The sequence below is a fragment of the Nelumbo nucifera genome, chromosome 8 (assembly GCF_055504915.1).
Source record: "Nelumbo nucifera cultivar China Antique chromosome 8, China Antique-T2T, whole genome shotgun sequence".
In the NCBI taxonomy this organism is placed as follows: domain Eukaryota; kingdom Viridiplantae; phylum Streptophyta; class Magnoliopsida; order Proteales; family Nelumbonaceae; genus Nelumbo; species Nelumbo nucifera.
In genome coordinates, this window is record NC_142656.1 from 8,007,560 (window position 1) to 8,023,937 (window position 16,378).

A 16,378-nucleotide genomic window follows, 5' to 3' on the forward strand; every position below is an offset into this window, starting at 1 on the left:
TTTGTCACTATCATCTTATTCCATCAAGAGGTGAAAGGTCCATTCTATGTTGGTTTAAATTACTGTGTCATATCACTCAGCTTTACTGAATTCCATGAGTATTGAAGACGTAGAAATTAAGATTGTTAGTGACTGTTTTCAATACTAAAATAAGTAAAAATAATTAATATATGAGGATGTAATATAACTGTCTGGAAAGGTGAGATCAAGGTTCCCACATCAAAGAATTACCTTCTCGTGGGACCTTCTTGACAAGCAACCTTCTCTTATCAAAAACTCTGTTCAGGAATAATTCGGAAACATGTGGGCATCAATGAGATCATCCAAAAGTTTATTTTGAGGTTGCTTTCTTATTTTTGCTCATCTTTGACAGAAAGTCTTGCTGCAGCATTGATTCTGCTCATCTCTGTAAAAAATCTCATTGTGTGGTACACATCATTGAGAAAAGCATCCGCTAAATCAGAAGCTTTTACAGCTCCCTCTACTAAAAACACTGTCCAAATTAGTTGAATTGAACATGATTTCCTCATAGGAAACAAAAAACTGCCTCTGGCTTGCCCATTGTAGTTAGAGTTCGTAATGCTAAATGAAAAAGGCTCAGTGTCCAAATTAAATGAACAAAACAGAAACACATATGCATACGGCTACAATAAAGTACACATGTATGTAGCCATTTACATGCATCAAATTCATACTGGAGGCTACAAACAAAATCTATAAAATTTGGGCAAAATATTTATCAAAGTAAATAGGTAATCAATATCAATGTTTATTGATTATGGTTAGTTACTATATAATAAATAATATGCATATGACATACTGATGCCTGTGGATCTAAAATCCTATGGCTTTGGACTTAAAACTGAACTGAGGTGGAGGCACATTTCCAGAAGAGAATGAATTTTTAGGACAATTAGCAAGGGCCTTGATTCTTGAAAGATCCCAAAGAATCAGGGTTTCTTTTGTTACACATTAAGACATAAGGATTTCTTTTCTTAATCTTACTTCTGGCACATAAATAGCCATATAGCCACTTTATTTCTCCTAAAGAATCTGCTATTTGCACTGCAACTTTCTTTGCTCTCAAGGAATTAGATTCATATCTTATGACAGTATGACCACACTCATCTTCCCTTTTGTAGGTGAGATTCCAAGGAGCTATAATAATTAGCATAACAAGGCTCTGTACATGCCTTTCCTTCCCCCCATCAATTCTATGTTCTTTCTCTTTCCATCCTTTCTTTTCTGTGAGGGAAACCATCACTCTAGTTTCTCCCTTATACAAAGTCCATACTTTGAGTTGTCCCACATAACAATGTTTTAAAACACAGAGGCGTAAGCCTCCCAAACACAAAGAGGCATAAGCCTCCCTGAGAGGAGGGGGATGAGGAGGAAGAAGACGAAGGAGGATCCCATTTTTCTTTATTTTTAATAAAAATCTCACGTCAGTGTTGACAATGGTACATAAAGAGCCAATAATCTTGTTAAAATGGAATTCCCAAAGTTGGTATTGGCTATCTGTGATTTTGGGAGGGGTCAACTGGATATGGACCTAACATTCAGCATTGTCTCACACAAAGCCACAAAGTGACTTCTTTTAAGACCTCAAACCCATGTTGTCATGCTTGTCATCCAGAGATTTTGTCATTGCACCAAGCAATGGCCTCTACTAAACCAAACATTCTTGTTCAGTTCATGGACTCCAGAAATATCTCAAATACTGCAACAGCTTCCAGGGCATGTAGAGGCGAGATGGAATTAATGATCGTCTATAACCGTACAAAAAGAGAATGTGGAGGCATGATGAAAACTAGAATAGATGCTCAGGCAAGTGAACTAATCCTCCACAAAGAACAGGCAGGCATCTAGACCTATATTACTAGACCATCACAGTAGCTCCATATCAATATCTAATATATATATATACACACTAAAGTAATGATTTCAAGGCAAATCTCCCTATAGTCAGACATGTGGCTCATTTACATTCAGACACCTGTCATTTTAAAAATTTAAACAAAATGGACACATGTCAAATTTTGATTAGTGGTAGTTCAAGAACAAAACCCACTAGACATGTGCCAAATTCTAATTAGTGGTAGTTCAAGAAAAGAGTCCACTAACATGGAGAGTGGAGGCTACCACCATGTAGAGTTGTGAGAAGTGGGAAGCTCCCACTTTCAATCATTTCCTAAAAAAAAAGGAAACTGTGTTATTAATTAATGTTAACTACTAAACTAATTAATTAATTCTAGCTATTAATACTTCTAATTAATTAATTACAACTATTAATTACTAATAATAATTATCGTTAATTACTAATTAATTACTGTTAACTATTTCTAATTAATTAATTCCAACTATTAATTACTAATAATAATTACTCACTGATAATAATTAATTACTGAAAATTATTTCTTATAATAATTACTGATAATTTATTACTCATAATATTGCTCATTATTAAGTCGAAACGATGATTAATTAATGATAATTAATAAATATTTTCATAATGGTAATTAATAATTTGGAAATAATCATTTTATACTTATATTAACTCATATTAATTATTTAAAAAAAATTAATGCTAATTATTATCAGAAATTATAATTCATACATTTATATGAAATAATTAATTATATTATTATAAGTAATTATAATTAGTAAGATTATATTAGTTAATATAATTATATTATTATTATTATTATTACAAGAAATTATAATTAATACTACTATTATAATTAATTCTTATTATTCTCCAATAAATACTTCATTTAGTGAAAGTTAAACTATATATTCAATATTGTTAAACTTAAAGAATTATAAAAACAAATATTATTTTATGAATTAACTAAAAATTGTATTTATAATAATAATAATAATAATAATAATAATAATAATAATAATAATAATAATAACAGTAGTAGTAGTAGTAGTAATAATACTTTAATATTACTGATTTCAAAATAAATACACATATAATAAGAATATATTATTAGTTAATAATAATAATATGCTTATTATTATTACTGATTTCATAATTATTAATACATTATTAATCTATTAATAATACTAATTATTATTAAAAAATGTTAATAGAAAAATTTAATTACTTAAAAATATTTTCTGAAATTACCCATTTTAATTCGGATGGATAATTAATTAATAATTTTAATTTCTTATAATTATTTTTTAATAATTGGTTTTTTATGTTCAATAAGTTTTTTTTTTTGCAAAAATCCAAATAATTTTTCATTTGCAATGCTAACCATTTTATTTTACTCTTATTCAATTTTTCAAAAGATAAAAAAAAAATTAATGATATTTACCTATTTTTATCAAATTATGTATTTGTCAAGTTATTGTCATTGGTGATGACGATGATGATGAGTCAACTTTTTGAAAGAGAGGAGTACTAATAATAATTAATGATTTCTAATTAAATAATTTCAGCTATTAATCACTAATAATAATAAATCACTGATAATAATTTCTTATAATAATTAGTGCTAATACTTAATTACTGATATTAAACAATTACTGATAATATTTCTCATTATTAATTCGGAATGATAATTAATAACTATTTTCATAATGGTAATTAATAATTCGAAAATAATCATTTTATATTTATATTAACTCATATTAATTATTTTGAAAATAAATATTTAATGTTAATTATTTATATTATAATTATTATGAGAAATTATAATTCATACATTTATATTGAATAATTAATTATATTATTATTATCACTAATTATAATTAATGCTTATATAAATTAATATAATTATATATTTATATTATTATTATCAATAATTATAATTAATTATAACTGATAATAACGATTTCTGATAAAATTTAATTACTGATTATAATTACTTACTGATAATTAATTCCTTAATTATAACAATGATAATTATTACTTCGGAATGTTAATTAATTAATGATAATTAATAAGTATTTTAATACTATTAATTATTAATCAGGATAAAATAATTTTATATTTATATTAATTCATATTAGTTATTTTATAAATATATAATTAGTGTTACTTATTTACATTATTATTATTGTAAGTATTTATAATTAAACTATTATTATTCTCCAATAAATATTTCATTTGGTTAAAGTTAAATTATGACCTTTCAATTATCCATTATTTTTAAACTAAAAGAAATATAAAAGCAATTATTATTTCAGGAGTTAACTAAAAATCATAATTATAACAATTAATTATTTGATAATAATAATAATAATTTAATATTACTGATTTCAAAATCAATACACACATAATAAGAATATATTATTAGTAAATAATAGTAATAATAATATACTTATTATCATTACCGATTTCATAATTCTTAATATATTATTAATCTATATTATTCGATAAAGACATGGAATAAAAAAATATCCAAATTGCTACTAAATGAATGATCTAAAAATCTATGAGTATTCTAATTGACTTGAATTTGACACATCAACATGCCCAAAATTATAAATTCAACCTACATTTCCTATTTCTATCTCCCAGTTCGCATAATTCAAACAAAGCATTATGTTATGTACATGTTTCCCTACCTTTTTCCTAAAGATAAATTCTAGCCAGTCTACGTACACTGTGGGGAGCTTAGACTTAAAATCCATAACCATGATCGACCAAAAGAAGCGTTGCCACCAAACTTGGAGGTGACTTCCATACTTAGGATGGTCCCATTATTCTCCTTTCTTTCATGTTTCCTCTGTTGGATGGGCTTTGGAGTTCTGATTAAATTATTAATTGATTGTAGCGATACATGATGATTTGATTGTAGTCATATATTTTTCATCTCTTACTTCGGAGGATGGATGCATTTGCAAATATTGTTTAGCATGGATTGTTTTTCTTAGCGGCTCTTTGAATGATTTTTTTCCTTCTTTGCCTCTTTGAATGGATATCATTTAAGTGCTTTTTATCCATTCATATGTCCCTAAATATTAAGTAGTATTGGTGATATTGTTGTAAACATCCATCTAATTTTACTATTTTATAAATAGATTAATGATTTTAAAGTTATTGATACTTTTTGGGGGTGGGTTGCTCAATAGGACATTGATTTTTTATTGTTAAATAGTAAATTTCAAATTAAATGATATTGTAGTTGCCCCTTACTTAGTATGGGGTCATTGTCTAGATAAAACATGGTAAGTCTCTTAAATCAAATAAAGAGACTATCCTAAATGTCTATTATAAATAATTAAAAATGAAATAATTCAAATTAAATCAAATAATTACTTGCTGAAAATTACTGAATTAAGTAAATAATAATAACAATCAATTATTTATAGAAACAATAATAATAATAATAATAATAATAATAATAATAATAATAATAATAATAATAATAATCAAGTGCTTAATTAAGTAAATAATAAAAAAACGAAATAACAATCATCAATTATCATTAATGTTTATTCTTAAATTCAAAATATGAATTAACAAATATATTATATAATAATTTTAGTCGATTGGAAAATAAATATTTAAATAATTACAAATTTAGTTAATATTATTACTATATAACAAAGAAAATAAATTAAATACTAAAATAAATTAATAATAAAAATGATTAAATTAAAGTAATAAATGGTTCAAGTTGAATTTAGTGACCCGTATAATTTTACGGATTTGACATATAAGGGTCAATTTATGTGGACCCGTAGACTATATGAGTGTCTTAAAAAATGACAGTTTATAAACAATAATAAAAATTGGTAATAAAAATTATTAATGTTTATTCATATATATATATAACTTCTGCGTATTTGCATGCACTAGGTGCAGAATATTCAAAATTATTTTAAAATTTGAAATTTATAGAAAATCTTGAAAAATAATATCAGATAAAAAAATGGTAGCATGAGATTCAATCCATTTACATTAAGTCGTATGGTCAGTATGGAAGAACGAAAAGATCTAGAATAGTCATGATTCCAGGTGATTTTAATGAAAAAAAAAATACCATTCTTTCTTTAAGCACATCCCGGACAGGGGAAAGGAAAAAAAGGAATATCATGCTTAAAAAGGATACTACATTCTTCTAATTATTTTTTGGTATATATACTTAACGTCAAAATTCTGGTGGGATATGATACATTAGTGCTGATATGATCGCACCCCAATTTTCTAAATTTTAGATGCATGAAGAACTGTTTTTCGTTTGGTTCCAACTAGCTGTATGACACCTTTATCAAAGTTACCAAGTTAGACACCTTTAGAGAATATCATATATGTATTATATTGGTTTCTTTTTTCATCTTTTGATTAAAAAAAAAAAGAAAAAAAGTTACCTATTAAGAAGAGCTGAAGAGGGTATGAGAAGTATCAGTCCTGACAAGGCTAAAAACTAAAGACATGGAAGAACCGTACACCAAGCAATCAACCAGCAGCACTATGGAAGGAAATATCAGATTTCACCGTTCGCCAAGTCTCTAGCAAGGATATGGATACATCTGTAGATTATTTTCTAAAATCCTTAAATCTGAATTCCCACCAAACCATGACATTGTAAATTTCTTCTCTGAATAGAAAAGTTTACTTTTTTAATATTAAAAATCAGGAAATATCACTTGCTGAATCTTTTGGTTCAAAGGCTCAGTTTGAAAAGAGGATAAATACAAATATGTAGAGTGCAAATACTTGGATATGGTATTACATACTTGTATTTGCACTCTTTCCAAATTGAGCCTAAATGGAAATGGGGCTACATAACGGAGGGAAAAGTCCTTCCATTAATAAAACTGGTAGAACTTCTTTCCATTATTTTTCTTCTTCTCCATTTTGATCTTCATTTTAACAAACCGTGTTGCTACTTGCTCTGTTTTATGATTTCTAGTGAAACAGCAACCAACATGTGCAGAAAGAAATTGTTCCGGCACAACACACTGAGGAAGTCATAACTATTTTGCTTACCTCCTCCTCCTTACGAATGACAGCACCGCTGGTTTCCTCACTAAAAACACTTGGCACTCTGGATTCAATTGGATGTTATCGCCCATTGCGACTGAGCTAGAAAGCATAGTCATGGGTTCGCTTTGGAATGGACAAATGAACTCAATTATGCCGCATTGCATTTGAGGGCCGCAATGTGAGCTTGACATCTTCTTTACATTATGCTCATAAGCTCAAGGGGCGATCATGGGCCTGGCTGAGACGGGCATCTGTCTTTGTTTCTACTTTGTATTGTATGTGTGCGTGTAATAAATAAATAAATATAAATTAGATTTGTTAAGCCAAAGCTAAAAAATATAAAAGGTCATTTATTAAAATACCTCTTGTAATTTCATTGATTTACTAAAATGTACTTTATAGTTTGTATTTTACTAAAATACCTCTTATAATTTGTAATGGATTTAATTAATCTTCTATTAGATGACAGTGAAAATGGTAGTATCGATCCTAATGTTCATCTAAATAAATTTAATCAAAAATAAATAAAAATATCATTTTTTCCTAATAAAACACAGCCAACCACTCTATTGTTCACTGCCTTGCTTTAATATATATAGATTGCAGGCTGGACCAGGCTATGCCTGAATACCAAACCTAAGCCTAAACCTGGAATTTCCAGGCTGGGCTTGAGATGATCACCTCAATACAAGGCTTGAAATGGTCTCCTCAATGCAAGTCGAACCAAGTTGTTTGCTGAGGAGACTGATTTGTCCCTGGGCACCAACAGGGGTCAAAAGGTTAGAAGTTATCAACTACCCATTTAACTGACCTACTAAACATTCTTGAAGATTAAATGGGTAGTTGATTCCTCTATTAGAGTTTTGCTGGGTGGTTCTAAGTTCTAACTTCTAATCCTTGTTGGTGTTCAGGGACAAATCAATCAATCTCCTCAACAAACAACTCGGTTAGACTAGCATTCGCCTTCAGTTGAACATTTTGATGTTATCTTGAATGTGATGGTGGGGGGTGGGGGGTGGGGGGGAACTTTTTACTATAAACTCTGCGCTGGAGCTTGCTGTTCAGAAAAACTATGGTGGGGGGTGGCTTCCTGTTTTGTTTTGATTTTGTCTGACGCCAAAACTATAGTAGATTTTCTTTCTTTAGGAACTCTTCTCTACCCTGGTTTGCTGGGGATTGGACTGATTCCATAAACTCTTTACCTCTTACCTCTTTTTGTTAAAGTTTCTTTTATGTTTGTTACTAATAAGTTTAATATGGCCGCTCACTGTTTGCCCAGCCCAGGTGGCTAAGAACCTTTCTTCTGCTTCTATTTGTGGGATATTCCACCTTTCCATCTGGCTTGTATAGTTGGTCCTCTTCTTTTGTTAATAGATCTTTGTTTATCATCAAAAAAATATATGTTGGGCCCTATACACACGGTTAAAGGGAGCTAAAATTCTGTACACAAAAGCAACAAGATGGTGGTTTCTATTCCGTCTTGTTTTATCTCCCAAAAGCAATTATTTCAACAACTTAGCAATAGCAGCAATAACATGGAAGTGAGTCTTTGAGAGTACTTCTAACATAATTGCTTTGCTATCATTAATAAAGATACAGCTAAAAAGAAGACAAACAGAGAAGTAGATGGTATTGTTCTGAAATTCAAAGAAGAGAAATCCATGTCATAAAAGCGAAAAATGAAATTAGTAGGTAATTGCAGACTCGAGAAGCCGCTCAAAAAGAAACACCTTCAATAGACATTTGAGAGCATTTACAACATGTACAATTAATGGCAGTATTGACACACGGATATATAACTGCCCTACCCAAAATAAAATAAGGATTGATAATTCATACATATACAACTGCAAATTAGGGGGGAAACATATTGAACAAGGAAAGACCAACACAACCCCATTAACATTACATCTCTACAATGCAATACTGACAAGCAGGTTGGTCCTCCTTGGACAAGTTCTATGTTCCATGTTGTTCCAAAGAAGAGAGAAACCACTCTGTCATAGAAAGTTGGAACAAAAATAATAAAAGCTTGAGCCTTCACGTCAGTATCTTCCATCCGACAAAATTTTTCATATAAAAATAAGGCCATTGTATCCAAATAGAGTCAGCAAAGGCCAGTGGAGAGCACATAGAAATGGATGCTACCAGATACACAGCCTTCATTGCACCATAAGCTGCATTTTTGTCTACATCTCTAAACATTGTTAAAAGAACATAACTTTGCCCACAATGAATCTTTTCCAGACTAAATTTCAATGCCAACACAGAAAATGGTCAAAAATAAGAAAATAACATTTCTTGTGGCTTTAAAGCTTTCGACTCAAAAAGTATTTTGTTCAAGTCATTTTGGCAAGAAAGAAAACAAGAAAAAAAAAATGTATGTTTTCATGGCTCAAAGCTCTTTGATGCTCTCTCCTTTTTCTATTTTTTTTTTGTTTCTATGCTCTCTCCTTTTTCTATTTTTTTTTTCTTTTCATATTTTAGGACTGAATGAAGGTAGGACTGAGATCTTCAAAAAAACCCAAAACACAAACTGAAAAAAAGGGATTAAGGATTTCTTTTCAGGAAAAAGAAATGGTTCAGTACCTTTATCCCCATCCACCTCCAAGGATCAAACCAAATAAAACTAAGGATTGATTTAGCGTATTGCAGTAACAGACCAAATTTTGGCTGTTAGAACAGAGCACCAGTACCCCATCACAACTGGACGGATGAGAATGTTGAAGTCCATCACCAATCAGCTATACAGAGTAAGCAATAACCGCAAGCGGCAATGCTATGATATCCACATGGTGCTCTCTCCATGGTTTCACTATTGAAGCACTAGATCATCCATCAACAATAATCTTATGATGACCTTACCCTTAATCCAGAAAGAATTTGGATTGTTGCAAAGAGGGACTTGGGAAGAATTATCCCCCATCCTTCTCATTGTCTCTGCTGGCGCTTCCTCTTTGTTTTTAAATCGACAACAATGACTGAAATGTTATCAGAGCTGTTTTTCCTGAAAGCTATGTCAGTAAGATGGTCAGCAACAGCTTGTGCTGGTGGTGATGAACTTCCATCAGCTGTTGCACACCTGCGACGCCGCCTTAATATTTGACGAGCCACCTCCCCGACCTCATCATTGGACATCACATCCCAAAGCCCATCACTTGCCACTATCAAACATTCATCATCTTCGCTTCTTGTCATGAAAGTAACTTCAGGTACTGGAATGATCCATGGCCGTAAATACCGATCTCCTGAAACACAAATACAGTCAGTAAGCAATAGTGCCACAAAATGTGCATGGGACAAATTACATGAGAAAGAAAAACCATTTGTTTAATGACACATTTAAAATCAGTTCAACAGAACTTGCTCCTAATGAGACCCAAGCTTTTTTTCTGTGATTAAAAAAAAAAATTCAATCTAATCAGTGATATATGATTTCTACCAAAGCATTCAGTTCAAAATAGTCAATCAGATCAGCGAAAAATGAGTATCCATCCATAACATAGCTTAGAAAAATAAATATCACACCTTTCTGACAAAAAATATGAATATTCAACAAGAGAACTTGTAAGACCTGAACATCATAAAATGCCTTTCACTTAATAAATAAGCACAAGGAAGATGCCCCTGTTACAAACCAAGACAACAAATAATACTTATAATAAAAAAAAACATTTTTTGTTGATAAATAAAAAAAATCTTGGAAGCCTGTCAAGGAACCATTCAACCTAAAAGCTTAAGCTATTAGATAAGGTCCCTAAATAGGTTTTTATTCTCTAATTTGCCTCCTCACGTAGAAGCTTATTGGGCTTGAAGCATGGACAAGCACAGGCCCACCATACCTTGTCCTGGAGTTTAATTAATTATAATATGGTGCAACGGATCGAACACTAGACCACTTGGTCAAACAGACTTTGCTACCATCTCAAGGAACAATTCAACCTAAAAGCCTGAGCTGTTAGGTGAGGTCCTGAATGGGTTTTTATTCTCCAACGCACCCCCTCATATGAAAGCCTATCGGGCTTGAAGTATGGACGAGCACAGGACCACCCATACTTTGTCCTGAAATTTAAGTAATTATAATGGGGTGATGAGAATTGAATACTAGACCACTTGGTCAAACACAGTCTGATACCGTGTCAAGGAACCATTCAACCTAAAAGCTAAAAGCTTAAGCTGTTATATAAGGTCCCCTAGGTTTTTATTCTCTAACAAAGTCAACTTCATTTTTGGTAGGACTTTGCTAATAGATGCATCATTATCCTTTCAGAGTTGATGATGCTTTGACAAACTTGTTTTTATTACAATATTTTTGGTATTCCAACTACAGCATGTACGTTCTCATGTCAAAGAATGTATGCGTGAGGATCTTTAGAAAATCCATCAAATTCTTACAAACCATTTAATAATGATTAGTAAGCATAAATCTAGGATGGTTTTAAATATGTCAAATCACAAATACAACTATACAAGCACACACATATATACATATACAAGGCATCTCAAGGTGTGAGGTATCTGCTCTATGCTTTCAGGAATGAACCTCAAGGATAAGCCTTGAGGTGTACCTAAGAGGAATTTTCCTTGAACCTTGCCTCCAAAAAAAGCCTAAAGTTCTAAACATCGCATGCCTTTTCAAACACAAAAAACAACCTGGCCAAAGTTGGTTCAGTATACTGGAGAAGGCTCATGCTCAGGTTGATCATCTCAAATTAATCCCTAGGTCAGAGCAAGCGTTTTTTTTTTCATAATAAATAGAACTCTGTTACAGAACAGGATAATACAAAAAAAAACAAAACATAAAGGGGAAACTGGACAATTTTGTGATTGCTCTAGTGACTAATATGTTATAAGCTGTGGTTGACATAACTAAACATAATTAATTTCAGTAATTTCTGAACACAACAGGCAAAAAGAAGTTGGGAATGTGGGGTAAAAAGAGAACCTATAGCTCGGGACATAGCAAGTACTCCAAATACCCTAGCACCATTCCAGTTTATGACTCTCCCTCCCCCTCCTTCAATCCTCACCAGTTCATCTTCTCTATCAGGCTGTAAAAAAAATGACAAATTGCATTTAGAGTTAGATTCAATGACATGAAGAAAGATGATGCAAGATCATTAAAAGTTAGTCAATCAGGATATATTGTATGATTCATCAAAAAATTCAGGATACATTGTATGTATTTATATATTTTCAATCCAATGACCAATAAGTCAAACCAAGTCGCATGAAATTTCATTGAAATAATAACAGAGTCCATAGAAAGGACTGAATAAAACTAAGTGGTTAAGAAAAGCAAATGTGTGGATTCTGGTCAATTGCAGTATTTTCAGGAAATCCAGTTTTCAGCCAACATCCGAGGCATTTATCCCCTATATGAGGTGAGACTGAAGGTATGGAAAACAATCCAAGAGAAACAGAAATATGCATAGTTGAACGTGGAGATCTTGATAAATAATACATTTAATTTAAAGGTAATCAACGTCCATATGGGAAAAAAGCTAGATCCATAAAAAAAAAAAAAAAAAGTTAGAGATGTCTAGTATAACCTTGTGATCAACAGTTAAAGGGATGGCTTGAGTGCCTCGACAAAGCACTGCCCTTGAGTCACCGCAGTTGGAGGAAATAATCTGACACCCTGATACAGCTACTGCTATAGCAGTTGATCCAACCATTTCTGGCGCTATTGCTTCTGTCACCACCTCATTGTCAGCCCTCTCAAAACCACTATAAAATGCTGCTTCCCACCTCTTACGCCACTCATCCCCACCACCTCCTAGCTTGTCCCATTCCTCTGCTACTACTTCATGGATCCGCTCAGCACAAAATTTGGCCACCTATCAATAAAACAAAGTGCACTAATGTTGGCAATCCATTTGTGGGATTCAAATTGCCTACAAGTAATGTCACTTAGAAACAGGATCAATGAGGACAGACTATTGCAAGGCATGCCATTTGAAACCAACTACTTATCAAAAGAAGTGATTCACCACTGTACAAGTTCAGAAATGGCTGTAAATGCACCCAATGTTGGTCCCAGCTATTTGGTAGGGTTAGACTCGATAAAGTCCTAACCTTTGGCATTTTGATTGCACAAAGTGGTCGTTCTCAGACTCGAACCCGCATTCACACTTGCCAGCCTGAGATTTTACCATTACACCATGTAATGGCCCCTTCAGTAATGACTGTAAAATGGACCCAAAACTAGCAATCTAAAAATGGCCTAAATTTCCTAGACCATGTTGTGAATCCATGGATCTGTCATCAAATAAGACTCCCCTTTAAAACCACCAATTTGTCATCAAAATTCAAAGGTTTCAACTGCATGGTCTCACATGAGAATGCTTACATTGAATTATTTTGAAAAAAGCAAAGTGGAAAAATGCCAACATGGGGTTGACCAATAGAGGTTTAATAAATGGAGACCTACAAATCTTTAATCCATTATATACACAGAGGCAGGCATACAAGATACAACGATCTACAGAATTACAGAAGTCCATATTAATACAAAATATAGGGAGCATAATGTGCAATTTTCCCAAAATTTGCTGATACAACCCATGAAATATCCAATTTAAGGTGTCCGAAATACCAAAAGGAATTTTCATGATTATAAAATTTCATCATCATCTAAGCCTTGTCTCAATTATATGGGATCAGCCACATTAATCCTCAATTTAGGCATGGCCTAAATACAACCGAGGTGATGCAAATACCAATCCTGAATTTAGACATGGCCTAAGTATCAAACAATCCCCACGCCACCCACACACAGATCACAGATCACAGAAAAAAAAAAAAAAAGAAAAGGAAAATTAAAAAAAAAAAAAGTAGAAGACTCCAAGCCCCAGAACCACCATAACCTCAGCTAAATTTAATTGAGTTCATGATGCAAGAAAAATGCTTTCAGAATAAAAGAATCAAAGCTATCAACGGCCAGACTGAGATTCACACAACACCACACCCCATCCCCGAATTTGCATGAGGCTACCTCATATGCCAATCCAACGGTTGACAGCTTAAAAGCATGTGGTCATGATAGTTTCAAATTACTTTCACCGAACACACCGTCAGAAGAGTCACTTTTTTTTTCTAGCGGAGCGATTTCGGAGGAGGAAAGGCATAAGCATGCATCAATGTCATGCTATTTCTCCTTTCTTCTTTTCTTTTTTGCTTTCTGTTTTGCTTTTCGGTTAACCATGAGGCCATGACCACGCCAATGTTGTTTCAGGACTCATGACTCATCAGGAGAGGAGAATATACCCGCCCCACAGGCCACAACAGAACATCAGTCATCCCTTTTCTCATTCTGTGTACCCTTTTAGGCCTTAGCCTACACTACAGACTACACTTACACAGATGACAGATGCACTGATGCACACACATGCTCCCCTCTTCCCACTCCCCATCCCCAGTACTCGGAAGAGTGGCGCCGCGACCTAGCTTGTGCGGGGCCCACTCGTTTGGACCAATCAGAACCGTGACATATCCCCATCTACATATAGTGACATCATTCAAAAACTACTGACATCACAGCCTGAAATTACACGTGTCCCATATGGAATAGGACGGGACACGACAATAAATAAAGTTTCCTGATATGGAGTTTGTTTTCTTTTAGAGACCACTGTTTGTGTGCAACGTGTCCTTTCTCTGTCACAACAATTTTTTTAAAATATATATCCATTCATTCAGGACTTTTTTTTGCTTATAAGGCGAGAATTTAATTTTCTCGCAGTATCTCACAAGATAAAGTCGATCTGCTCACGGGAGTTGGAGTACCTCAGTTTCTCGTGAGATTATGGTCGTGTTTCTTCTCATTAAAAAGAAACAAAAAAAAAAGCTTTTTTATTCTTCTCCTATTATTATTATTAGGGTATTATGAAAAAGAAAATATTAAAGAAAAATAAAAGAAAATAAGAAACCTGGGAGCCTCCATGACCGTCGTAGACGCCGAAGAAATGGACGGGCGAGATCTCGCCGGAGGTTCTAGAACCGGAGGCCGTACAACCGCCAACATGATCGCATGTGCAAGACATAAAACCAGGAATAACGGCGACGGCATCTTCCATCTCTCTCCGCCTCCCAATGATGGAAGTGAAGCCCCACGTTATTCCTTTGTTCTTCCTCCCCACGCACCTCTCCCTCGCCATCAGCGTCACCGAGAACTCCTCTCCTCCTATGTTGCCGTCATCGCATGGAGCAGGGCAAACCAGCCTCGGCACTACTGCCTCTGCGACGACTGCGGTCGGAATCTCGCCGGAGCTGCCACTACCGCCGGAGATGTCGCTGGAGCTAGTGGTGCTTCTACTGTCTTCTGTCCCCAAGAGTGAAGATACGCCGGAATCATTCGATGCCACGTCGGATTCCCGGTGAGATCCGACTTGATGGAGATCTTCGTCGTCCAACGGATCCATCTTCCTGTCGAAACCCTCACATTCACCAAAGCAGTCAATCTGATATTAGATAGCGTGGAGAGAGAGGGAGACAGGAGTGTGTGCGGACTTAGGACAATCAGGGCAGGCCGACAAGGAGAGAGAAAGAGAGGAGGAGAGAGAGAGAGAGAGAGAGAGAGGAGAGAAAAAGAAGGAAGAGAGAGCGAAGGAGGAGCGACGATGGGATAAAAGGGAGAGGAAGTTAAGCAGAAAAGTGACACGTGTGAATAGATATGAGTAAGATGGCACACGTATCCGTAGTGTGAACAGGAAAAGCAGTTTTGATTACAGTCGTACTCAGCTACGTTCCGTAGTACCACCACGTGTCGATGCTTAGTCTGTGGATGCGAACCGTCACTTGAGCCACGGCTTTGGGAACTAGCTTATATGAAAGCGAAAACCAGGAATGAAGGAAGTCCATGATTCACCCGCGTTCACTAAGGACAAAATCCCACTCCTAACATCCCATTCGAATCTCATTATACCTTTACCTATGATAGTAAAGTAACAACTAGGTTAAATCTTAATACTAAACATTGTTGGTTAAAATCAAAAAAATCGAATCGAAATTTTTGGTTTCATTTTTTTTTGGTTTTTGGTTTTTTTATTCGGTTATTTGATTTTAAAAAATTTTGATTTTCAGGATTAAAAATTTGATTAATCAAAAAAATCGAATTAATCAAAATTTATTATATACATAATATAATATATATTATTAAAATGTAAAATATAATATATTATATAATATTAATATATATAATATACAGTAACATATACATATATTATGATATATATATATAAATATATTAATATATATAATATATAATATGTATTAATATAATATTAATAAAATTCGGTTTTAACCAAAATAATCGAATAAAAAAATTCGGTTTTGTTTTTTTGGTTTTTTAATAATTTGGTTTAAGTTCGGTTTTATATTTTATAAATTCGGTTTATTGAATTCTCACCCCTATATTACATGTTG

General features: G+C 33.1%; 1 protein-coding gene across 1 annotated transcript; it reads right to left on the minus strand.

Annotated features, from left to right (window-relative positions):
- Nucleotides 1–8,646: 8,646 nt before the first annotated feature.
- LOC104592057 (putative protein phosphatase 2C 6) lies at nucleotides 8,647–15,564 on the minus strand. Its single transcript, XM_010251203.3, has 4 exons — nucleotides 14,884–15,564; nucleotides 12,505–12,792; nucleotides 11,898–12,003; nucleotides 8,647–10,200 (listed from the first exon to the last, which is right to left on the minus strand). Exons 1-4 carry the CDS (start codon nucleotides 15,373–15,375, stop codon nucleotides 9,884–9,886), a joined length of 1,203 nt encoding a protein of 400 aa, XP_010249505.1. The 5' UTR covers nucleotides 15,376–15,564; the 3' UTR covers nucleotides 8,647–9,883.
- Nucleotides 15,565–16,378: the final 814 nt, after the last annotated feature.